General features: G+C 42.7%; 1 protein-coding gene across 9 annotated transcripts in view; it reads right to left on the reverse strand.

Annotated features, from left to right (window-relative positions):
• Positions 1-25,890, reverse strand: part of Sh3kbp1 (SH3 domain containing kinase binding protein 1) — a 362,797-nt gene that overhangs the window by 274,186 nt on the left and 62,721 nt on the right. The window contains exon 1 of one of the 9 annotated variants that reach the window (XM_060375094.1): positions 2,913-3,065. The exons of the other annotated variants lie outside the window; for them this stretch is intronic. Within the exon in view, the coding sequence (XP_060231077.1) occupies positions 2,913-2,963 (51 nt within the window). The 5' untranslated portion in view covers positions 2,964-3,065. Of the gene's footprint in view, positions 1-2,912; positions 3,066-25,890 lie in introns of those variants that run through there. 9 annotated transcript variants of the gene reach the window in all.

A 25,890-nucleotide genomic window follows, 5' to 3' on the forward strand; every position in this document is an offset into this window, starting at 1 on the left:
TGGGTTTGATCTCATCTCCTCCCCAGAATTGGCATGAGGCTTTCAGTGAGCTGGTGCAAGCCAGTACTCTGGCTGCACAGAGCGCTGCTTGCACACTGACCCCAGCCTTGCTTTCATTTACATGGTGCCCCGAACTAGGTTCCTTCCTAGCAGGGGAGAAACGTGAAGGAAGTATACAGGCTGGGCCGGCATATGACCAGCTAAAGTTGCAGGGAGAACCAACCACTACATTCGTGAGCACACAGTGAGGCAGGGAAAAGCCATGCTCCTTCCCGCCGACTACCCCCCTCCCCCGCCCCGGCCCTCGCACGCACACTTGGTGATAAATCATTCGGCTTTGGATTCTGACCAGAGGGAAAACCACTTTCCAAGATAATAGGGTTTTTCCCATTATTCTTGGCAAGAGATGGAGAAAGGCAGAAGGGAGGTGTGTGTGTGGGGGGGGGTAAAGGCCTTAGTAAAGAAATGAAGAATTTGTTTTAAGCAAATCACTTTGAAGACAGGTGGTTTTCATTTTGAGAACAAAGGAGAAAAAAGATGCTTAAAACAGAGGGTGAGTCTGCATACCCGCCAAGGGCTCACAGAGAAGGAACCAGAGCCCTGAGTCTGGGATGTTCCCCAAGTGCCCAAACTGTGATGAATGCAGATTGGAGGTGAGTGGGGGAGGGTCTGGTCCAGGAAGGGCAGAACTGTCTTGATGAGCCTGCAATGATCACAACCTAATTAAAGATCCTTCACTAAATCATCCTATGTAACAAATACTTGTTGAGAGTTTACTATGTAACTAGAATTGAGTTAGGGGCTGGGTATATACCCCTTAGGGATAAAACAAAAAGAGCTCCTGACTTAGCAGAGCTGAAATTTTAGTCAGGGAGAAAGCAAATGCTGAGTGAGTCAATGGGTCAACCAAACCTGTATAGTCTGTGCTCCATGAACTCTCCAAGAAACAATCATGATACTGTGAAAGAGAGAAAGAACGTGCAAGACAGAGGAAGCCCCTTCAAAGAAGATGAGTCCAGTAGGGCTGCTGCTTGGGGTGACACCAAAAGAAAAGCCAGCTAGAGGAGCCAGGCACCAAGGAAAGGGCATTGGTGACATGGAGAGCCACACCTGGGTCCAGAGGCAGGAAGGGACATAGTAGGGGGTAGACACTAGGAAACCACTTTGATGGAAGTGTTCTCCACCCAGGAAGGTGACTTTTGTTAAGGCTGAAAATGTAGGCAAATACCAGCGGCAGAAAACTGAACTTGAATTTCAATAACGGGGTTCTGATGAACATTCAGATAAAAGGTACTCTTGATTCTTTACATGGTGACCAAGAATCCAGGTGATTGATGGTTCCAGAAATCAAACATAGCTCACTGACACACAACAGTTGAGGACTCTTGATAGTCAAAGGCAACAGACTCCCACTTCAATCCAAGAGATTTAAAGACAGAAAGGGCAGGGGGAACTTCTGACTGTCAAAAGCAACGTCTTATTAGCGATGAACTCACATTTTAGCAAATAGAAAACATCTAGTGAGGTTAATCAACCAGACTGTGGAAAGTACACCCCCCACACATCAGCGGAAAGGCATTGTGGGAACTGATCTGTGTGCCTGGCAATTGTCCAAAGTCATGAAGGAGGTAATAAAACAACCTAAAGGAAAGGCACCAAGACAATGTACTTCTGAATCAGATATTAGGTGAGCTGATAAGCATTGTTCATTGAGCTTTAGTTTTTTTTTTTTTTTATTTTTGTTTTTCTGTTTGTTTTTCTTTTCTCTCACTGGGTGAACGGAGGCATGCCAAAGTCTCAAAAGTCAAAGCGAAGTCAGAAAGACTTCTGAATTATCACTCTCCTCCCATAGATTCATGATGTGACCTCCTAACTCAGGTCCCAGGCCCTATGATCCACTGGCACCCCACCACCAACCCCCCACAGGACCTTGGTGGAGATTTTGTTAGGGGGAGAGGCACCTGACCATGACCAAAAGAATAACAGCAATGGGATTAAACAAAGCAAAGTGGCCAGCTCCCAGGTCAAAGGTATGACACTGACCAACAGCATGTGAAGGCCTTCGAGGCTAGCCTGAAATAAGCCAAACAGCAGCACGGGTGGCATCCCACAGGACTCAGCACACTGCTTGCACTTACAGGAAGCCACCACCATCAAGAGTCAGGCAAACAAGGACCAGGTGTTTTCACATTGCTTCAAGCAGTTCACTGTCCCGTGAAGGGTTATTAGTGGAGATGTGAAAAAGAGTGAGACATAGATTTGTTTTCTTAGTGGCCCAAGACGACTAGGCTACCCCAATAGGGATGTGAGCCTGGCCCGATATCAGATTGGCATGTAGGAACAGACAATCCTCCTGACAGACCCTAAACAGACTTCCTATCCTGCTTCCCATTTCGTCGTCCCCCCACCATAGGGAAGTTAGATCCCACACCTGGCTTCATCCCAGCCTCCCAAATCTCCTGGCTGCCTCAGAAGCGTTACCTGCCCCCAACCTCTTACTGCTGAAAAAGACGCCTGCCACGGTTTCCCGGATGGGGCCCATCTATGCACAGGATCCATTAGGGGAAAACACCTCATCTATAGAGCACAACCAGAAAAGGCAAAAACGTAGTATAGGATAAGTCAATTTCAAACTTTTGCAACTACTGCTGCAAACAAGACTCAGTCAAAGTAAGTCATGTCTGTCCTAGGGCACCTTGGGAAGAAATTTAAATTTTTTTAAAAAATCCCTTTCACCACAAACAAGAGAACTAAGACCTGGGTCTGTGTGGAAGGAACAACTAACTGTGGACCAGTTTCTCTCCCCCCCCACCCCAGCCCCCCTTGTCTCCCTCTGGGCTTACAAAGTTGTCAGGCAACCAACTACAAAAGATGCAGGCATAGCAATCAAAGCAGACATATGGCCTACTTACACTCTCAGGCAAGTCTGAGGGGCTCAGGGCTCTGGCTGCTGAAAGCTCCATTCTGTGGAGTAGAAAACGATGACTTCTGACGGACTGTCTGCACTCCGGGCAGGAGGGAGCTCCACCCGGAGTGAGTTCCTTGCACTCTGAGAAAGGCAAGCCTCTTTGATTCACTTGGCAGGAGAATTATTCTAAGCATCCTGTCCCGTACTAAACCCGCCTGCCCCTCCCCTCACGCTGTTTTTTTTTTTTTTTCGTTGCACTTGTTTCTGTCACAAATCAAGTGAAATGAATTTTTTTTTTTTCAGAGTTAACCCAGTCTCTGGCAGTGCAGAGAGTGAAACCTTTACCACCAAGAGAGGAGGAAGAGCCACCTAATTAGGGAGAAATTATAATTAACATCGGAAAGAAGAGAGCTGGGGAGCTGCAGTCTGCAGTAACAGCAAAATGGAGATTATTTGAGACAGCTGAGACACTCCACCCAGGCCTCCAGAAGGAGACATGCACAGAAACAAAGGGCATATGTTGTTTGCTTTCTTCAACATCCGTTCTCACCATTAAGAGCTGCAGCAGCAAGGCTCAGTACATGTGAATAGACCTCACCCTGAAATCAATTCCGAAGTACAGCTCATAATCAAATAACCTGTGTAAAGGTCTGCCTTGTTTTTTTTTTTTTTTCTTTCTTTCTTTCTTTCTTAAGTACACATAAAGCAGAATTTAATAAAGTTCTAATAACTGGCAGAATGTCTATTTGGCTTAGCGAAGTGTGAATTATACTTGAAAGAAAGTCAGTTTTGGGTAACTTCAAGCTCATATTGTAACTGTAATAATACTGACATTTTCAGAGCATTATTTTTTTCCAAAGCGGAGAGTCCAATAATTCGATACAGGTGATTTTTCTACTATTTGCTGCTAGTTCTGCAGGACTTCACTAGTTCTACCTTACAGCATATAGGTTTCCCTAATGTGACTGAAGTGTTTTCCTACCTGTGCTAATTGACACCCTCCTAGATACTATACACGCTAGCGAACTGTCCTAAGAAAAACCTCCATGTAATCCATCACCACCAGACACTCCTGAATGCGTAAGAACTCTATGATGATTTCCAGAGACATAACACTGGATTGACTTTTTAAATTTTATTTGATTTGTGTCAATTACAGTTTATTCACTTCATATCTCAGCTCTAGCCCCATCCCCCATCCCCTCCCAACCCCTCCCTCCCTCCCTCTTCTTCTCCTATGCCCCTCCCCCTGGATTGACTTTTAAAATAACGCTCATAGTATTCTTATTCTCTGAGCTACTGAGAGAGTGAGATGGGGGAGGAATGTCCCATAGCATACACATAGAGGACAACTTTGTGGAAACAGCTAGTTCCTTCTCCCACATACTCCAAGGTTCAAACTCAGGTAGTCAGGCTTGCATGGCAAGCACTTTACCTGCTGAGCCATCTCTGTGGACCCAAAAGCTGAGTTTCAGATGCCACATCAAGCAGTAGCACACTGCCCCAGGGCTCCACCCTCCTCTGGCCTCTCAGTTTTAGAAGAGAACAGATTTGTGTTCATGACAGTCCCTGACAGGTTTCTGTCCTGTGAAATCTAAAGCATGCTGACGGGGATGGACTGAGAAGTAACTGAGAAACCAAGAATAAAAGTTTATAATTTGTCCCAAAGATGCCTTAAAGTAAATATCACACTCACTGAAAACACTGCCCTCAATGTTAAGAGAGAGAGAGAGAGAAATCACAAAGAGGAATTGATTGCCTAGAGTTGGGCATTGAAAATGGGAAGAAATATAAATGGGCACAAGTAATCTTTTGTGGGGCTGAAAATGCTGGAGAATCAGATTCTGACAATCATTACGCAACTCCAAATATACTTAAAATCAATGACTGAGACACTTCAAATGAGTGCACTTGTGGTGTGTAAATCAGATGGCACAAAACTGTTTAAAAAGCTATTGGGAATGCAGATAGCTATTGTGCAAGCAGAAGAGGTCATAAGTTGCAGGATTTTTCCCTCCATGCCCATAAAATTGTGGCCTGCATCCACTTAAAATCCTTTCTCCAGCCTTTGCCCCATTCTTCTTAGACTCTAAATTCCTTACAAGGGCATGCAAGCTTCCTCTCATCTCCTGACCTTGTTTTCCCCACTTCCCATCTACTCTAGTTGGCTTTCTATCGCTGTGAGAAACACTATGACCCTAAAAAAACATGGCTAGGAAAGAGTTTAGTTCAGATTACAGCTTACTGACTCCTGTCATGAAGGGAAGTCAGGGCAGGAACTCAAGGCAGGAACTAATGAAGGGGAGCCCGAGCAGAAATGTTGCTACTGGCTTCCTTTCCATGGCTTGCTCAGCCTGTTTTTCATACAACCCATACTACCTGCTCAGGAATGGCATCACCCACAGTGGACTGGGCCATCCCACATCAATCATTAATCAAGAAAACATTGAGCTGAAGAAATTGTTCAGTGGTTAAGGGCACTGGCTGCCTTTCCAGAGGCTCCGAGTTTGATTCCCAGCACCCTCAACCACTGTAACTCCAGTTCCAGGGAATCCAACTCCCTCTCTGGTTTTAGCAGTGGATAACAGTTATGCATGTAGTACACAGACATACATGCAAGAAAAAAAAAACACAAGTGAACAAAAAAAATGTTTGAAATATAATATAATATATAAAAAATAATGGAAATAAATAAAAGAAATTGCCCCTACAGGCAATATGACGGGGGTATTTTCTTAATTAAGTTCCATCTTCCCAGATGACCCTAACTTGTGGCAAGTTGACAAAACAAAAACAAAAACAAAACAGAAAAACCTAAGCAGTGCACCATCTTACCGACAAGGCCAATTCCAGACCTTCATGAAATTGTGGTCTTCGTCCTCCAGTCCTCTACTTAATTAGAGGTTCACCTGTTGGCATTCCTCCTGTGTCAGAGGTGTAAGAGCCAGAGGCAAGTCTAGTGCATTGTTGCTGACTGGCTGACCTACAGTGACCACAGGCCCAGCATGGACACAGAGCTCCTTAGATGGTCAGACCCTCCCTAGGGCGGATATCCCCACGGACAACAACAACAACAACAACTTGTACTATGTAACCATCCAGAAAGGCCTGTGTTGTAAAAACTAATGGCACGTGTCCAACAATGGCTAACACTTGGCTTTGACTGCAAATTAAGAAGAACACAATAATTCCTGGAAGACACAAAAAAGTGGGAAAATGAGTCTCCAACTCTTCCTAATTGACCTCAAGAAAAGATTCACAGGGAAGGGGAGGGAATAATGAAGAGCCACTTGCTACAGAGCCTCTGTTACCAAAAAATGTGGAAGGTGAGACAATGGAAGGAGTAACCCACAAAACCCCCACCATGGAAACCATGGTTCATTATAACAAAGACAGCCCGAAGGCTTCCTTTGCGGCTGCCCTGCCTCCCCACACATCACTACAATGAAACCCCCAACCCCAAAGCAGAAGCTGAAGTGTTGTATTCAATATCTGTGGTGACAGTTTTAGCCCCTCCCACGTACTCATGACTCCTTTCCATATTTGGGCCCTGGCTTCCCTGGATGAACTCTGTAAGACTTCACAGATATTAACTAATGCTGGGCGGGTCAGCAAGCTAACCATTAAGTACTTTTTCTTTCCCTCCATGCTTTCTGCTTTAAGCCAGTCTGGACAGTCATAAGGAACTCCTCAAGTCCTTTCTGAGGGGGTGGCTTGTACGATTTCTTCTGGTCAGAGATGAAACTCTTAGAATGCCAGAAAGCTCATCATTAAACATCCCAATCTGACTCCTACAGTGAAGTTTTCCAAGCTGTCATTATGCTCCTCTTCGCCACCCTCCCCCCAATAAACAAAGTTGACAGCTTTATTGCCAAATTGCTTAGGTGCTTCCTCTCCTCCCCATCCCTCCCCTAAACACAAGTACCTGATGGTCTGGTTCCCAGAATCTCTAATTCAATAGTTCTGGCAGGGCCCTGGAAAACTGCTTTTTAAACACCCCCAGGTGGTTCCTGAGAGCCCTGAGACTGGGTTAAAAGGTCAGTAATTCTTGCCCAACTGCAGGCCCCCATCAAAATCTGCATTTCACAAGATCCCAGTAAGGCACACTTTAGAGGCTGGGCAAATTATATTATACCCTCATCTGGATTTAGAATATTATGGGGTTCTGTTGCTTTCCCCTTCATAAGTGGTAGAACAACATCAAAAGGTACACCGTAGTGCCCCCGGGGAGCTTTTAAAAATATTACTATTATTTTGTGTGTATGGATGTTTTGCCTGCATGTATGTTTGTACACCACATATGTATGCAGTGCTTGTGAGGCCTAAAAAGGATGTCAGAGTCCCTAGAACTGGAGCTTCTGACTGATGTGAAGACTGTGTAAGTGCTGGGAATCAAACCTAGGTCCTCTGGAAGAATATAATGTTTTTGTTTTTGTTTGGGGGGGGAATTGTTTTGTTTTGTTTGGTTTGGTTTGGTTTGGTTTTTCTAGACAGAGTTTCTCTGCATAGCCTTGACTGTCCTGGACGTGCTTTGGAGACCAGGCTGGCCTCAAACTACAGCAATACACCTACCTGCCTCTGTCTTCCTGAGTGCTGGGATTAAAGGCATGCACCACCACAACTGGCTTCAACCACAGTGTTCTTAACCACTGACTCATCCATCTCTCTAGCACCTCCTCTTCAAACTTTTTTGTGTGTAGTGCTGGCGATGGAACGCAACACTATGCAAGTACTCTAACCCTGAGCTATATACTCCAAACCCCTGGGATCTTGTCAACAAATGGCAGGGCTCAATCCTGCTCTATCCCTTCCCACCCTCCCAGAAAATATGACAGGTCAAGTTAAAGTAACAGCCTGCTTTTTAAATTAAAGCGATATGTTTTTCCATTTGTGCTGGCAGCATCAACACTTGCATTACTGTGTATTTCTCAAGCTATTAGTCATATTCAAGTCCTAGACAGTCAAGAAAGACCTGGAAAACCTTTCCATATGAAGGAGTTTTATGTGGAACCAAGGCTTGCCAGGATAAAGACCTCTTGGAATTAATGAATACTACTAATTGGATCCATTTATTAAAAAAAAAAATCAATACGCCTGGAGAAGCTTTTTTAAAATTTATATGATTATTTTTTTTAATGTAACATCATAAGGCATTCACAGGAAGTTGTGGTTTCAGTTGAGATGTGGCTATGCTTTTAAAAAAAAATTTCACAGCCAGGAGGTCCTGCAGAGACTGATGCACCAAGGACCATGCATGGAGAAGACCTAGACCCCCTGCTCAGATGTGGCCAATTGGCAACTCAGTCTCCATGTGGATCTCTGAGGGAGGGGAGCAAGGGATGCCTCTATCGTGAACTCAGTTGACTGCTCTTTGATCACTCACCCCTGATAATGCAGCCTTGCCAGGCCATGGGGGAAGAGGATCCAGGCAGTCCTGATGAGACTTAACAAGCTATGGGCAGATGGCAATAGTGGAGAACTCCCCCTTTCAGTTGGAAAGGGATGAGAGAAAGAGGGAGGGCAGGTGGGACTAGGGGAGTTGAAGGAGAGGGCTTCAATCAGATTATATAATGAATAAATTGTGAAGAAAAAAATTTTAAAAAATTCACAGCATCCTTTTACAGAACTGAGCTAAGATTCCCAGTAGTTCATCAAAACCTGATAGCTTTGGGTACCCCTTATGCTAACTAAGTACACTGGGGTTTGTCTTTTTAACACAGTCAAGGCCACCCAGACCATGCTTTACCATGGTACAGTGGAACTAGCCACAGGCTCAAATCCACATCTAACATTTACAATATGTGCTCTCCTGGGCAAGTTGTTTCACTTCTCTGGTTCATGGAAAGCTCTAAATAACGTGTTTTGTTTTTTTTTCCTCTCTATCATACATGCTCATGAACCCTCCAAACATCTCAGCTATGCACCCATTGGTGTTCAACTATTCCTGTGGACTAGAGAACATCCCACCAAATTTTTATTTTTCTTCAATGAATAGTTTGCGACTGCCAAATACCAGCAGCTTTGGGGATATAAAGGAATAAAGAAAGATGCTTATGAGATTCCTTCCTTCCTTCTTTCCTTCCTTCCTTCAATCTTTCTTTCTTTGTGGAAATAGGGATGAAGCCCAATGACTCACACATGCTAAGCACCTGCTCACTGAACTATATTACCAAGCAATAATCATTCCCTTCATCCAACATAACTAGCTCCATCTCTGATTGTATCCTTAATGTAATTGATTGTTTGGGGTTTTGTTTCATTTTGTTTTTTGAGACAGAGTTTCTCTGTATAAACCTGACTGTCCTTGAATTCTTTCTGTAGACCAGGCTGGTCTTGAACTCAAAGATCTACTTGCCTCTGCCTCCTGAGTACTGAGATAAAAGGAATGTACCACTACACCCAACATAATGTTATTATTTATAATATACTTATTTTCTTCTCAGAAAATAACCGTTAACCATGAAAAAGAATGGAATGTATCTAAGCTGGCGGAAACTGTCATCCAGTACATAGATAATGAATTCACACACACACACACACACACACACACACACACACACACACACACAAAGGTGTCAGGCAATGCTGCCTTCACAGTATTGATACTATATAGTAACATCGGTGGCAGGAAGACAGCAGAGGGATTGTGATGTTGTCAACTATTTAAACTATCCACTTTCACCTACTCCCAAGTTTTTAGGACAAATGAGCAAGTGCTACCCTGTTGAATGTGTACTTATTCAATCCATTTCCCCAGGCAGTTTTTAGCAGTGAGTGCTTTGACAAAGGCTTACTAATCCCAAGAATTCAACTAGATTTCTACAGTTAGTTTTCCGTTCTTTTCTTCCTCCAAGGCCTCTACTGTTAAGACTATCCATCCTTCCAGCCGGATGTATTGTTGCACACCTGGAGTCTTAGCACTTGAGAGGAAGAGGCAAGAGAATCGGGGTTCAGGAGTTCAGGGCCAGCTCGGCTACCTAACAGATGCAACATTGACAAGAGGATCTTTTTCTCAAAAGGGGGTGGGGGCTAGAAAGAGGGTTCCAAGGTTAAAAGCATGTACTGCTATGGCAGAGGACCCAAGTTTAGGTCCTCGCACCCAAGTCAGGAGGTTCACAACCATTTATAACTCTAGCTCAAAGTGATGCCCTCCTCTTCTTGGTATTCCTTGGGCCCCTGCACGCACATGCACATACCCACACAGATGCACACACATACACAAATAATTAAAATTAAAATTAAACTTCTTTAAATGCCTATACTTCTACATAGTACAGTTAAATCCTGGGAGGTTAGGCTGGCAGGCTTCGAATACTAAGATGGACCCATAACAGATTTTCAATCTCTGTCAAGCCAGTTCATAACCCCACAGGCTTCAGTTTCCCATCCCACCTGTAATATAGGAACCACTACCTAGGACAGGGGATGGACCTAGGACGGGGGAATAGGTGGTAAGGATCAACAGCTGAAGCCATGTAAATTCTCTACAATTATAACAAAAGGCACTACAATTTTAATGGCTAAATAAATGTCTCTACTCACAATTGCAAGTTCACATTCCCAGGTCCTGAAGTGGTTACATAGAAGGTACGATAAATCCTCCTCCATTAAAAAAAAAAATAGAAGCAGAGAGGAGGAATTCCTACATGCATTAAAAGAGATGTAAGCAGGCAGAAGAAAAGCCACCCACTTGTGCCTCCCTAGGTTAGCTAGGACAGTAACACAAACGTGAAGTTGCTCTTGCAAGCACTGCTCCCCCGACACTTGTACCTTCAAAGGCACTCATGGCATACCAGGAAATCCAACCTTGTTCGGGCCTTGGCATTCGCTGTTGTGTCCTCGGGTCTCTCTTCATCACTCACTCCTGTGATTTAGCAGCACATCCCCCGAGAGGTGAGAGGTGAGTCCTTCTCCACTTGAAGCCAGCTGAACCAGGCCACGCATTCCACCTGCCAATCTGTGCTTTTGTCCCTTAGATGTCTTCACGGAATGTTTCAACTGTAATTATCCTTTCGCTCATCTGAAGCTATGTTCTCTGCCCTCCGTTTGCCTTTAAGCTCCAGCCTCAGACTTTGTCATGCCTCTTCTGAAACTGGCATCCCAAACAGCATCTGGCCCCTGAGCAGTCTTAGAGGACATGGTGAGGTAAGGCATGTGCGTATGGTTCAATAGTTGCGACAGCTATACCATATCTGCATCTGGTCTCGGTGAGTGCTTTGATTCTTCAAACTGTGCTTCCTTGCCATGCTTTGAAACTGGGAGCTGAAAGTTAAGTGTTTTGTACAAGGCAGTAGATGTTGAGATGAACATACCTGTGGTGCGAGGGTTTGTACTGATTTAAATGGAATTTGGGCGGTACTGAGATTTGAGACAGGGTTGTGGGGTAAAGAAGGTAGTTCTCAGATAGTCTCAGAATTGGGCCTGTACGGTGGGCCTGTGTACCTTCCACAGGAACTTTTGCTCCTTCTCCTGGGCTATAGTGCCTCAGCCCATTCCCCAGACTCAATGGCTCTCCCCCAGCACCCCTTCTACCACTGCTTAAATCTCTTCTCCCTGCAAAGTAAAACTCATATTTGGTGACATGGGCGGGGGTGTAGGAGAGGGGAGAGTTTCCTTAAAGCAGCTGCAGTGGCACTTCACCAGTGTCCTTGTGCTGTGTTCTTCCTTTACACAAATTTGCCTTGTTTTCTCTCTCATTAAGGGAGCAGGGGCTGAGTGGATTTCTCCACGGTTCCTGAGCCAGCACCATGAACTTTTTGTGACCCCTGTGACTCCAGGTGGGGCTCCTGCAGGAATGTCTGCAAAGGCGGCATAGAACCCCTCTCCCAACTGCTGGCCCCAGAAGAGGCAGCCAGCCCAAATTCAGCCCCCAGCAATTTGTCATCTTTTCGAGCTTATTCTTCTTACCTACTTTTAGGGCATCTGGTAGCTTCTGCCCCTGCAGCAAATGCCCAGGTCCTCTGCTGTGTCTCAGAAAGCACCTACTGATCTCCAGATTTTAAAATGTCCATTTGCTCCGTGAACTTGGTTCTCTTGTTAATTACCAGTCTAGTTTTCATTGGAAGTGTGGGAGGGACATGTCTGCAGCTCTCTACACACCTGAGCTAAAACTGTAAGTCTACTTATTTATTTTTAAAAGAACCAAAGGTGTGCGTCAACAATGTGGTAACATTTTGATAACACTGGGGGGTAAATAGCTAGATATGGGCTACCTTGTCATCTTCTTGTATAGTTTAACAGTTCAGAAACATTTCATACTATAAAATGATGGTGTGGTTGGCCAATGGAGACTAAAGTATAAATGCAATACTTGGATCCTGCTCAATAATTTTCAAAGATCACCTGAGCTATCAAAAATAACCTGCACATTTTAATTTTTAATTTTTACTTAGTGCACACACGTGTGTGTCTGTGTGTGTGTTTTGCATACAAAAATGGGTATCATGGCACCAATGTGGAGTCCAGAGGACAACCTTAAGGAGCTAGTTCTCTGCTTCTCCCATATGAGTCATCGGGATTGAACTCAGGTCAGCTGGCTTGGGACAAGGGTTGGAGGGGGCTTTTCACCAGCCCCCCCCAAACTACACTGGGCAACACTTCAGTCCTTATTCTGAAAACCAGAAATCATCTGACTATACCACTTGATTCTAGTGTCAAAGAAATGAAAGAAGTTGAAATAGAAAACTTAATGTATCCAAGAGAATCAATGTATTTTCAAATGCAAACATTGAGACATCGTTCTAAGTCGCTCATTTTCCAGCCAGTATGGAAACATCATTGTGACCCTTCATAAAAGTTGAAAGTGAAAAATGACCCTGCAGGCAGACCATGGGCCAGCTGGAAAGTCGCAGATCCAGAGTGCAATGCATCCGTACATAGCACCTAGAGGCCAGATAGTGTAAACCTGGGGGTCGCCTTCGTTCTCTTACCTACATTTCTCATTTACTGTACTCCACAGTCACGTGGAGATGAAAGCGGTACCCTCTTGGTAAGATCTACCTCTAGGAAAGCACTTTCCCTTTTACTTAAATCCTTCACTGTCTCAGGCAACAGCAAATAAATTATATGCTATTAAAAATTAGAGCATTTAATAACTTCAAACCTACAAGTTAGCTTTAAGGATCACATAGTACATTAAATTAAACAACATGAATATTTAACGTTCTCATTCTTCAACCATCGGACACATTCTGGCCACTGTGGGAGACAAAAGGATGGCAGGAATCACCTACCAGTCCCTGGCACCAGGACAAACAAGAAAGAGAGTACAGGGTCAAGAGAAACTCGATGACAGTACAGCCCAGGAATGGCAAGCATGGCCTCACAGTACATTTCATTAAAAGAAAAATGACTTCTAGTTGTATTTCTAATTTAATATTCACTTGTATTTTCCAACTAAATAGGAAAAAAAAAAGGAATGTAGTTTGGGGTGAACTGAATCCTCGTTTGCCTTTCTGTATAATGAATGAAGGCAGGCCTAAATTTGTCCGTAATGAGGTAATCTGTAATCATCTACCAATGATGAATCTGTGGCTTTAATTATCCTGTGTGGCCCTGGGAGATGCACTCCACGTGGACCTGCAATCAGGGCTGCCATTCAGATAGCAAGATCACACACTTCACTGTGGCTTGTCAACTGTGATATGTTGATACAAGGGCTGTTTACAAATCAGCTGTATCTCCGCATTGCAGTTGCAACTGGCCTGAAATTGATTTCCGATCCAGCTAGAGGGCTGGGGATTGTGTTCAGCTTCGAGTTGGCAGCACCCTAGACTTGATTGTCACTTGAAAATATCTGTTAATGGAACCCATTCAAATTCCAGTTTTAAAATAAAAGGATGAGTTAAATTGAATAATAATAAAAAAAAACATCAGAGGCTAAAAAAGGAGTGAGGTATATGGATATTAACTACCACTGACAGCAGAAGCTCACACCATAATTGCCTGGATTATATGCAGCAGAGAGACCTGCTGTAGTGTGACATTTTGAACTAAATAGCACAGCAGTCGCTGGAAGAACTATGAATGCAAGCAGAAAAACGTTTCCCAACATCCGAACCCGCACGGAACTGATGTCCTCCACATTCAAATTTTCCTGAGTTCATAGTATCTGCCTCAAAAAATCTCATGTAATCACACATTTAACCCAGAGGAGTGGGGCCTTCAGACAGTCCCTGTATTTCTCGCCGGCAAACTGGCAGTTACTGTCATTTCAGATAACGCAGCACCGTTGTTTTAGTATTTACCCGTGGTGTGCCAGGCTCGGAGTCCCATCCTTAGCCCTGCCGAAAAAACATTTTAATAATAACCAGAGATACTGGTGAGAAGAGAAAAAAAAAAAAAAACTGTGGACACACAGATGACTTGTCAGCTGAGGGGAAATGGTGAAGGACTGAATCGTGAGCATGAGCCAGGCTCGTCAAGAGCAATTACAGAGGAACGGCTATCAACCTGATTCGTTCCCGGTGTGCCCATGCACGTTCCAATGCAACACAGCAAGACTGTATGTTTAGCAGCTATCACTTGCTGATGTTTATGGTTTTAAACAACTGCAATGTGCCTTTGGCTCACCATCTGTCCGTGTTGATTTTGGATGCTGTTGATTATGAACTGTGTCTGGTCAATCAGAAACTAAACCCCATTACACTGCAGACAACGAAATACCATCTAAACACACACAGCCCAGATAAGAATATGTTCACATTGCACATTGTATCAGCTCCAACTATTAATATTTTGTTTTATTTATTTATTTATTTATTTATTTTCCGAGACAGGGTTTCTCTGTGTAGCCTTGGCTCTCCTGGACTCACTTTGTAGACCAGGCTGGCCTCGAACTCACAGAGATCTGCCTACCTCTACCTCCCTGAGTGCTGGGATTACAGGTGTGTACCTGCTCCAACTATATTTTAGTATAACCGTGACCATAAAGTACATTTAGCAATTATTAAAAATTCTTTTTGAACTTTCTTCTCTTGTATAGCGTATTTTTAAAAACCCTTCTCTGCCTTTGAGGAGGCTCCTACCGTAAACAGCAAACTGCACTCCCAGCCCTTGACCTTGAGTTGTTTACAGCCAGCAAAGTACTTCCTCAAGAGCTGCAGCACAGCCACCTGTGTGCAGCTGCTTTGCAGCACAGCCACAAATGGATCAGACCGGCACCACAGCCTTTACTGTTAACTGGTGAGCTGAACAGCTTCCTTAAAAGAAAAGCTCAGTGTGAAGGGGACATGGTGACAAAAATCATCCCCACCCGTTAAGCATGGGCTTCACATAGTTGCCTGGCCACCAGATCTCCATCTGAGACTGCCAGCCTCCTGAACCCAAGGCAGGATGTGATTTGGCTTAAACAACTTCTCAGCTTACAAACTCAGGCACGCCCATTTGCTCTCTGTACTCAGACTCCCAGAAGCATATCATAGCCTCTCCCTCCCCCTCCCCCCACCCCTGTCTTCTGGAGAAAATCTTGGTATTCAAGGGAAATATGACAATAAAAGAAATGTCCATGCCTCTGACAAGCAAAACAGGCAGCTCAAAGCAAGAAGAATGGGCTGGCTTCATTCACCTCTTTCCACAAATGGTGGCAGAGAGGGAGGGAGAGCATGGGAAGCAGGCTTTCTCAGTGTGTGTTGGGACTATCCTCTAGAGCAACATCCACATCTTCAGCTGCGTTCTCCCAGAAGTTCCCTCACGTCCACTCATCTCATCTTCCTCAACGATACAAAGATGATGAAGTCTATTCCTAGGCTTGGGGGTAGGTTGGAACATCTGTTATTTCCATCTCCTTGTGACTTAAGCAACTACAGTGCAATCAAAAGTTGACTTGCTAAGACCTGCAGCCGTCTATATTGCCAACAGGTCCAACAAGGAGAGATTGCGCCTCTAGTGCGGGCCTCAGCTTTTGGTTTATTGTTTAGCTGTGGCCCTGCTTAAGCTCCTAACTGATCACTGATGTGGATAGGAATCAGTAGAGGTGGACAAATTTGCCACTTTTTTTTTCAGTTTTGTTCATATCTGACTGACAAATGAAAACTATATATGAATATTTGATGTATGTATATGCTACAACATGCTTATGGACATCAAGTTAATGAATATATCCACCACTTCCACGTGGTGGAATGAGAGAATAGACTCCTGCCAGTTGTCCTTTAACTTCCATAAGGAACACCCCCCAACATGTGCACATACAAATAAAGAAATGTAACTTAAATTTTTTAAATAATAATTGAATGATTGCAGTAGCACACACATTAAATCCCAGCACTTGGAAGGCAGAGACAGGAAGATCTCTATGAGTTCAAGGTCAGCCTGCTCTGCATAGTGAGTTTCAGGACAGCCGGGACAACAAGAAGAAACCATGTCTCAAAAAATAGTTTAACAAGCACTACAAATGAATAAAAATTTAGAAAATAGCAGCAAAAATGGAAAGAGAAGAGAAGAGAAGAGAAGAGAAGAGAAGAGAAGAGAAGAGAAGAGAAGAGAAGAGAAGAGAAGAGAAGGCCAAGAGGACAAAGAGAACCCAGAAAGAACATGGCCAAAATAGCAGGATTACATATGAATCAGAAAGTAGGATAAGTGAAGCCCATGAGGTGGGGAAGTTTAGGGTAGGGGACAGGATGAGAAGAGGTAAGAGGAGCCAAGATGCCAGCATGAACTCTGTAACAGGTATATTCAATGCTGACAGATCCTGGAGGTCAGCGTGTGCTTTGGTATGCTAATAGGCACCACAATTAGTCATGTGTCCCCATGTTCTTTTCAATTTGACAGTTTCCATTTTCCCTAAGAAATTAACAATGCTATCTGAACAATGATAAAGACTAGATCCTCTAAGAGCAAGGGATAAAACAGGGTAATAGAGAATATAAACAAAAAAAATATGATCAAAGCACATTTTATGTATATAATTTACATATGATATATGATGAGTTCTGAAATTAAAGATGGAACTTCACAATGCAGAGGATTACTGATTTTGTCGTGGTTTTTCCTCTTTATGCAAATTTTGAAAAGGATAGGAATTCAGCTGAAAGTTTGTGTCCGATCTCAGAGTTTGATCTTTTTCTGAGTGACATTGCAGCAGAATACTCAGTCACAAGATTGAGCAGTGGCAGTGGGCCACAGCTCCCACCAGACTTGTGATCATGAGGGTAAACCATTGATACTCTTCGCTATATCTGGTTACTGATGCTTTATAAGTATATTAAGTGCATTTTTGACTCAGGATAATTTCAATTTATGACGTATTTATAGGGAAACAAGTCAAGGAGCAAAATCAAATAGTACGAAATGAAAGACAGACAAATCTATAGTTACAGCTGGGAACGTTAGTACCACTTTTCTCAGTACTTGCCAGAACTACTTGTGTGGAAAAGCAGTGTAGATCTACAATACGATCAACCAAAAGGTTCTAGTTGGTTTTTATAGACTGCTTCACCCTTACATAGTACAGCACATATTCCTTTTAAGTGTTTATAGACCATATCTTGGATAATACAATAGTAAATAATCATCATCATCTAACCTCAACCTCTTTAAAGGACTTGAAATTGTACAGTTTATTCTCTGGTCATAATATAATCAACCTGAAAGCCAACAGCCAGAAGATACCAGGAAAGTCTCAAAAGACTTAAAAATCAAATGACACATTTCTAGATAATCTGTGTCCAGAGATGAGAAAGCTGTTTCTCTTACAAAGCAACTGAGAATGCTGTTTGGTTTACACAAATAAGTTGACATCCACCAGCTACTAATACAAGTAGTAAGGGACTCTGAGATGCTGGAAAAGCTTTTGGTGTTTGTCGTTTGGGTGCTCTCAGATGCACATGCTGCAGTGCAGTTAGGAGTATTGGAGGTCTACTTGGAGGTTTTTCATCTTTAGAAATGAAAGGGCAGAAAATACCCCTGGGCCCATAATATTTGGTACTGTTGTTCTCCTTGTGGAGCTCCAGACCCTTCCAGGTCTTTCTATCTCCACCTTCTTTCATAAGATTCCTTGTACTCTCCAACCAAAGACAATTCATGGAGAAAACCTAGAACCCTTGCACAGAAGTAGCCCGTGGCAGCTTTGTCTCCAAGTGGGTTCCCTAACAAGGGGAGCAGGGGCTGTCTCTGACATTAACTCAGTGGCTGGCTCTTTGATCACCTCCTCCTGAGGGGGGAACATCCTGACCAGGCCACAGAGGAAGACAATGCAGCCAGTCCTGATGAGACCTGTAGACTAGAATCAAATGGAAAGGGAGGAGGACCTCCCCTGTCAGTGGACTGGGAAAGGGGCATGGGAGGAGATGAGAGAGGGAAGGAGGATGGATTGGGAGAGGACAAGGGTGGGGCTACAGCTGGTATACAAAGTGAATAAATTGTAATAAATAAAAAATTATATTTAAAAAAAACATGAAAAGGCAGAGTAACAGGATAGTGTAGGTAGAGCTGTGATGGCCATGTGTCCCAGACAACCTAACAACCAAGTAGCTTCTGAGTAAAGACAGCCTTGTAGAAAATTGGATAGTAGTCACAAAATAAGTTCTAGAGATTCAGTGCATGGCATAGGTCTCTAATAACAATGTATTATATAGACCTTGAAAGCTGAGGCCTGCCACAGCTTTCCCCCAGGTCACTCAGTGACAAGAGTCAGTCTCTACAAGCCACCAGTAGGGAAGAACTTCCCCTCAGACCAATTGCTCTCCGTACTTTAAACCATACATTTTCAAACAACATCCATTTCTTTTTTCCTATGGAAGTTCTGGAGGTGAGAAATACTTTCAGGTGCACACAGCCATTTCGAGCTGCCAGCCAGGGTGAACTTTTATATGGAGGCTCGAGGAATGCATTTTCAAGCTCACTTGAGGTTTTGGCAGAATCTGATTATTTTGTGCCTAAACGCCTGAAGCCTTCATTTCTTCTGTGACTATTAGCCAAAGTCCAGTCTCTGCTCCTACAGGTTGATGTACTGCTCCAAATGTGACCCCCTTCCTCAAAGTAGAAAATCCTCCTCAAGCATTTAGTGTGACTTCCCCTTTAGTCACGGATACACAGAAAACTCCCAACTCTTAAAGGTTCATATAATAAACTAGGCCTAGCCATTCAGCACAACACAATCACAAGTGACCCCTTTTCTAGTCACAGGTTGTCAGAATTTGGGGTAGAATTTTGGGGATCATTTCTAGCATGTACTTATTTTACTCCTCCCAGGTAAGGAATAGAAGAAAATTAAGAATTTGATCCAGAGATTCTGCTATTTGATTGTATTCATTCTAGTGAACTTGAAAGGAGTATTTTTTTGCATATTGCTATGTTCTTTCTGTAGTGTAGACTTACACCATCTACTCATAACGCTACTTAATATTATATATATGTATATATAATACAGATATAGATAAAGAGGGGATACTTTAGAAGCATTATAATATTTTCAAATCTAAGTCACCAAATACCAAGTCATATTCTTTGGAAAAGCTATACATATAAATGATATGTGCTACAGAATAAATGAATGGCCAAGCTTTACGAAGTAGCAGAATGATCTGAGCTATTTTGTTTTGACACAGAACCTCATGTAGCCCAAGCTGGTCTTGACCTTCAGCTCGCTATGTAGCGGAGGATGATCTTGAATTCCTGAGCCTTTTACCTCCACCTCCCAAGTGTTGGGATTACAAATGTGAACCACTATGCCTGGCTTTCAAAACAAAACTTGAAAAAAAAATATCCTAATTCTCTTGTTTATCCCAACTCCTCCCTCTACCCCAAACTTCTGACAAGGCAACACACCTGGAGCACAGCCAAGTGAGAGAGCACTAGTTAAGAGTCCTCAGCTGGAGCCCCACACTCCCAAGTTTAAGATCCAGTAATGATCAAAGCAACATCCTAGACAGTTTAGATGGTGATCTCCGAGAGAGCCAGCGTTCAGAACACGTGGTCTAAAGGTCCCTTTCTGAGCTAGGATTTGATAATCTTGTCGTTACGGAAAGAAGATTCTATTATACACAATCAGCTCAGTCAGAGGACTACAGTTCAAAAAGGTCACAGCTTTCTCTGGTCACAAGATGTGTCACCTCCTTCCTGCGCTGTAACAGAAAGCCCAAGCTTTCAAGTGACATGGTCTTTCCACATCACACATGTGTCCTTAATTACTGCAGACCCTACTTAGATGCCATTGTGGGAAATGTTACTCCGACAATTCCAGTTGTTAGGTTTACTAGTTTTTCTGAAAATGAACTATGTATTTAATGGTGAAAACATAATTTGAGCTGGAATTGCTTGTTATGAAGGGCCCCAAGGATGGAAAACAGCAATCACACTCCTACTGAAGGGCATATCCTAAGCACTGAAAAATGACAAGTTTGCATAATAAAAATGAAATCTTTTCACTAATTGCCTGACTTCGGAATTTGTAGGAAAAATAGTGCAAGCCTATGAGTAAATAAAAGCTGCCTTGTTACTGTTGTTGCTTGTTTGTTTTGAGTCAGGGTGTTACTAAGTAGCTCTGGCTGGCCTGGAACTCACTGTGTAGACCAGGCTGGCCTCAAACTTAAAGAGACTTCCCAGCTTCTGCTTCTTGTGTGCTAGGACTAAAGGTGTGTACCTCTATGTCCAGACAAGGCTCCTTTTTTAAAGGTTTAATATCTGATTTGATTACTTTTGGTAAGACATCTGGAGGAAGCATAATGCAGCAGGTGGTAATGGCATAGAGTGGAATGCCATCAGACATCCAGATAATATTAACAGATTGGAGGCTCAGTTTTGAGAGACTGTTTTCCGGATTTCAGAGTTCTCTCTGCTCCCTGCTAGCTCCTGCAGCTATGGATAAGTCCCCTAATGCTGATGAAACTTGTTGCCTTTTCTGAGAACATTTTTTTTCTAAATCAAAACAGTGCCTATGCCACAGGATGGTACAATCTCATGAAATCATAGAGGAATGAACATGAAGGGCTTAGCCTCTTTCCTGCCTGCCAAACAGTAAGTGCTCAACACATTCTAACTACTGCAATGCTAGGCAGCCAGTAAGCCTTGAGTAGAATGAAGCCATTAGAATTCCATAAAATAACCCAGCAATCCCCAGGGGTCTTTTCTGAGACTGATACTCCAACCAAAGAACATGCATGGAGAAAACCTAGAACCCCTGCACAGATGTAGCCCATGGTAGCTCAGAGTAAGGGGAACAGGGGCTGTCTCTGACATGAACTCAGTGGCTGGCTCTTTGATCACCTCCCCCTGAGGTAGGGGGTACAGCCTTACCAGGCCACAGAGAAAGACAATGCAGCCAGTCCTGATGAGACCTGATAGCCTAGGGTCAGAGGGAAGGGGAGGAGGACCTCCCTTATGAATGGGTTAGGGGAGGAGCATGGGGGAAGAAGAATGAGGGTGAGTGGGATTGGGAGGGGACGAGGGTGAGGGCTACAGCTGGGATACAAAGTCAATAAATGGTAATAAATAAAAAAAAAGAAATTAAAAAAAGAAAAAAAAAAAAGTAACCCAGCAATCAGGGCCTTAAAAAGTTCATCTACCATGTTCAAACAGTTAACTGATGAAATCAACTCAAAAACTTCTCAAGTGACATTTTGATCAGAAACACCTTTGTCAATCATCTTTGCAGAACAATGTCTAACACATGCTCTCCAAAGCTGCAGCACAGGCACTATACATTCTTTTTTTCTGTTAGAGGCGTTATATTTGTGACAATATGGCACTCTGTTTAATGTGTCTTCATTATGCTCATATCCTTTGGTGCTTACCCACCGGCTAGAGCCCTCTCTAGCTGACACCTAACAAATGTTTAATCTGTGAGTACAGCAGACCCTCCTGTACCCAAACACTTCCCCATGAAATGTGAGCAAAAAGAGAGACAGTTGCAGGGCAGGTGACTAAGCCCAACGGTAGAATGTTTGCCTGGCATGTGTGAGACTGGATTCCATCCTCAGTACTGAAAATAAAAAAAAAAGAAAGAGGAGTCTGTAACTAAAATGAAACACACTTGTAAAATCACCTGCAACTTTTGACAGGGATCTTGAAAATAATAATTGCCATAAACCACAAAATAATAGCCTTCAGGTAAGAAGTGTAAAAGCAAAATCTTGTGAAAGGAAATCCAAGAAAGGTGCTGAGCATAAAAGTGCAATGTGGAAATGTCTGCTTCATGCCACTTGTTGAAGTATATTCTTGCTCCTTTCCTAAGAACAGAAGCAAAACTCTGAGCTCTGTCTCAAAGTGACACAATGAGGCTTTTTTGCCTCATTTAGGAACTGTATTGACCACTCTTTCCACAAATACAAACAAGAAGGCTCTGAATATGCCAATGACCTCAAACACCCAGTGAGGGAGCACTAAGGTGATGGAAACTGAGCAGAGAACTCTCAGACATACCAGTCATAGAATGCAAACTGTAAGCAAACACACTTCAGCTCTCAACGGTGGCGGCCAACAGTGCTACTTCCACAGGCAGAGGCAACGCAAGGATACAGCTTACTTCTTCACAAACTCTATCAGATGCTTTTCGAGATCAACAGCCAGATTCTTTTAACCCCTACCGCGGCTTCCTGCTTTCTGCCTGCGAATCACAATACGTCTCAGGCCCCAGGCCTGCTTCATTTTGCTACTTTATCTGGTGGGAGCCCATGTCAAGAGCTGCTAGGGAAAAAAAAACAGTGTTGTTTGGATCTCAGAGTAAGGTTTTGAAAGAATGATATTGGTAATTAAATCCAAAGAAAGGGCCCACATCTGTCTGAAATAGCAGCTGCCCCATTTCATGTGGAAGTTTGAAGTCTTAGAAAGGACATAGATTTCTTATTAAACAACTATAACAATTGACTATTTTTCATAATTTTGTACACCATGTTATGATCTTTCATGGTCAATTTATGAATACAATACCAAAACCAAATTAGGCCAAAACAAAATAAAAGAAACAAGCAAACAAGAAAAGCCCATGGTCATGATCATTGGACCTTTTATTGTTAGGTTATGCATTTTCTTAAGGGAGAGTCCCAGGAGGGCCCTCTGCCTCTCTGCAAATATAAATTGGACTAATACTTTATAAGACATTTTACAACCCTAGAAAAGTCAGAGAATAACTCATAGAAAACATAGTATGGCCTAGCTTTTTTTTTCCCTCTCTTCTGGTAGAGAAGATAGCTGAAAAGGTTAGGATTTTATTGTCCTCTAAGACATGAGCCAGTTTTGAATCTTACTTTACAATCTTATTTGAATATTCCACTGACTTTTTAATCAGTTCCTCATAGCCTCAGTAAATCAAGTCTTGTTATTCCACCGGTTTCCTCATTAAATGACTCCAGCAAAGCTTAGATACATGCTCTCTCTGTGCATGTTTTTAATAATATAAGGATTAATCTTCGAGAGTTCCTGGCCCCCAATCAAATCAGCTCCAAGAGACTGAGCTCTGTGCTTCAGGTCTCCTTACCATTCAGACTCACCAGGATTCAGGGTGATTCATTCACTGGGCTTAAGTAGCAGACAAGAGGCTCAAAGTACATGCATTTCAAGATCAAAACCCATATTCTTTCACCCCCCACCGCAGCTTCCTGCTTTCTGCATGTGTATTACAAAATGTCTCAGGCCTCAGGCCTGCTTCGTTCTGCCATACATTACCTGGTGGGAGTCACCTACCACCATCTCTTACAGATGCCTCAACTTTCTTCATACAGAAAAAAAAAAAATACTGGTTGGTTGAAATCAAGGGTGACTTTTCCACTCCTGCAAGTACATTATATACCTAAAAAATGAGTACTTGTGCTCATAGAAGTTTATAGAAGACCAACAATGTCACAAAGACCCCCTCAAATGAAACACCCTAAATAGCTACCAGCAAAAAAAATGGATTGATAAGTTATGCTATATCAATTATGAGGCAATACTATATGGCAAGAATTAAGTACTGATATAAGCAACAATTTTGTGACACAAAAGAAGACATGAAAACTAGCACGTGTTCTTACAGCCCTCCTTACATGACAATTCAAGTATGGGAATACTAATCTAACACAATAGACTAACTACCTGGGAAGAGAGGGGAATATCTAGGAAAAAGCAAGATTACTTTGTGGGGTAGGAACTGGCTGAAATAGTATTGATATAGATAGTGGTGGTAGAAACACATTCTTATGTAAAAACAAAAACCATAATGCATGCTGGTGACCTGAATTTTAGTCTGTGTAAATTTTATCTTTAAAATGAATTAATTTTTTTAAAGAGATAAGACAAAAAAACATTCTAAACATAACAGTATATGGTGATTGATAGAGACCCATAAATAATCAAAATGAAGAGGATAAGAGACAAGAGTGCTCAGCACTGAAGGGGACATTTATTATCACATTCTGTGGTGGTTTGAATAAATATGGGCCCCATAGGCCCATAAGGAGTGGCACTATTAGGAGGTGTGGCCTTGTTGGAGTAGGTATGTCTTTGTTGGAGGAAGTGTTCACTAGACAACAGGCTTTGAGATATCAAAAGCTCAAGCCTGGCCAGTGTGTCACTGTGGAACTCTCAACTACCTCTCCAGCACCATGTCAGCCTGCATGCCACCATGCTTCCCACCATGATGATAATGGACTAATTGTAAGCCACACCCAATTAAATATTTTCCTTCATAAAAATTGCCATGATCATGGTGTCTCTTCATAGCAATGGAAACCCTGATTAAGATGAATTCCCTCACCAGCAGCATAGGGATCATCACAGAAGAGAGGGCAGAAAGACTCTAAGAGCCAAAGGTAATAGATACCTACAGCAAAACAGTATTTGCCAGACATGACACCAGTGTACACATGAGCTCACAGCAGCCATGGCTGGATGTATAAGATGAATGGAGTCTGAATACTAACATGGATGAGGGAAGGTTTGGGAATAATATCTATCTAAGCAGCTATTAGCAAGTGATGGCTTCTGAGGGAAGGAGAGTAGGTCTTCTTCGGGATTCTACCCCTGAGATCCATGTTGGCAGTAGTAAATGGACTCCATGATTTTAACAAAAGAGAGGGAAAAGTAGTATGGGAGATAATGGAGGAATTGGCAAGGAGGGAATAGGAGGGTGTATTTGATCCAAAAATCATGTCCCATACGAAACTCTCAAACAATAAAAAAAGAGAGAAAGAGATTATAAGAAAAAGAGGGGGGATGGGGGAAAAGAATTTGAAAATATTCTTCTGATATATTTAACGTAAGTGAATAAAACCAAGGAAATAAAAGTGTGAAAAACAAACAGACCACTGAGAGCTAGCAAAGAACAGTCCTGTTCTAATAATGGGATTGGTAAGTATAGACCATACCAAGACTATGGTAGATATTCTTGTTCGAGAGACTGAGACAAGAAAGAGTTGAAGGTAGTCACTGAATGCCATCACTTCAGGAAAGGGTGCTCAAATGTGGCACTAGGGACTTGATAAATGAACTAAGAAAATACTTAAAGAAACTCTCTGACAGTGATAACATCAATAAAGACACACAAATAAATGACGGGACTCCACAAGATTGCTTAATTTAATCCAAGACAAATTAATTCTCAAGCTAAATGAAATAGCCAAAACTGGCAGATGTATGCCAATATGATTGTTATTGCTTAAAAACATATTTTATTTTTAAAATTCACTGCAGGAGTTTTAATTGTTGTTAAACTCCCTTGCATCCACCTACTGAGTTTTCAATAATAAGCCTAAGGGTGAAGGCTTGAAAATAGACTCACCATCTGAAAGAATCAAAGTTTCTCTAGATTGTGACAGCCGCAAGCAGTGTGACCCCTAGACATTTCTACTTCATCCACCACAGGTGGACCAAGTACCTCCCAAGAATGTGATGACCTCTCACTGAACAAGGGTTCAAGCCTAGGTTAGGGGACAACTGATTAAGAAAGAAAGGGAGTCATCCCTGTAAGGGGTAACAGGACCAAAGGCACTAGATGGCTGCCACTGTGCTCAATGATTGCCAATCCTGTGCCATTTAATCCCCAGAGCAGCCAATGAGGTAGTAAGAGA

Source organism: Meriones unguiculatus, chromosome X (genome assembly GCF_030254825.1).
Source record: "Meriones unguiculatus strain TT.TT164.6M chromosome X, Bangor_MerUng_6.1, whole genome shotgun sequence".
Classification (NCBI taxonomy): Eukaryota; Metazoa; Chordata; class Mammalia; order Rodentia; family Muridae; genus Meriones; species Meriones unguiculatus.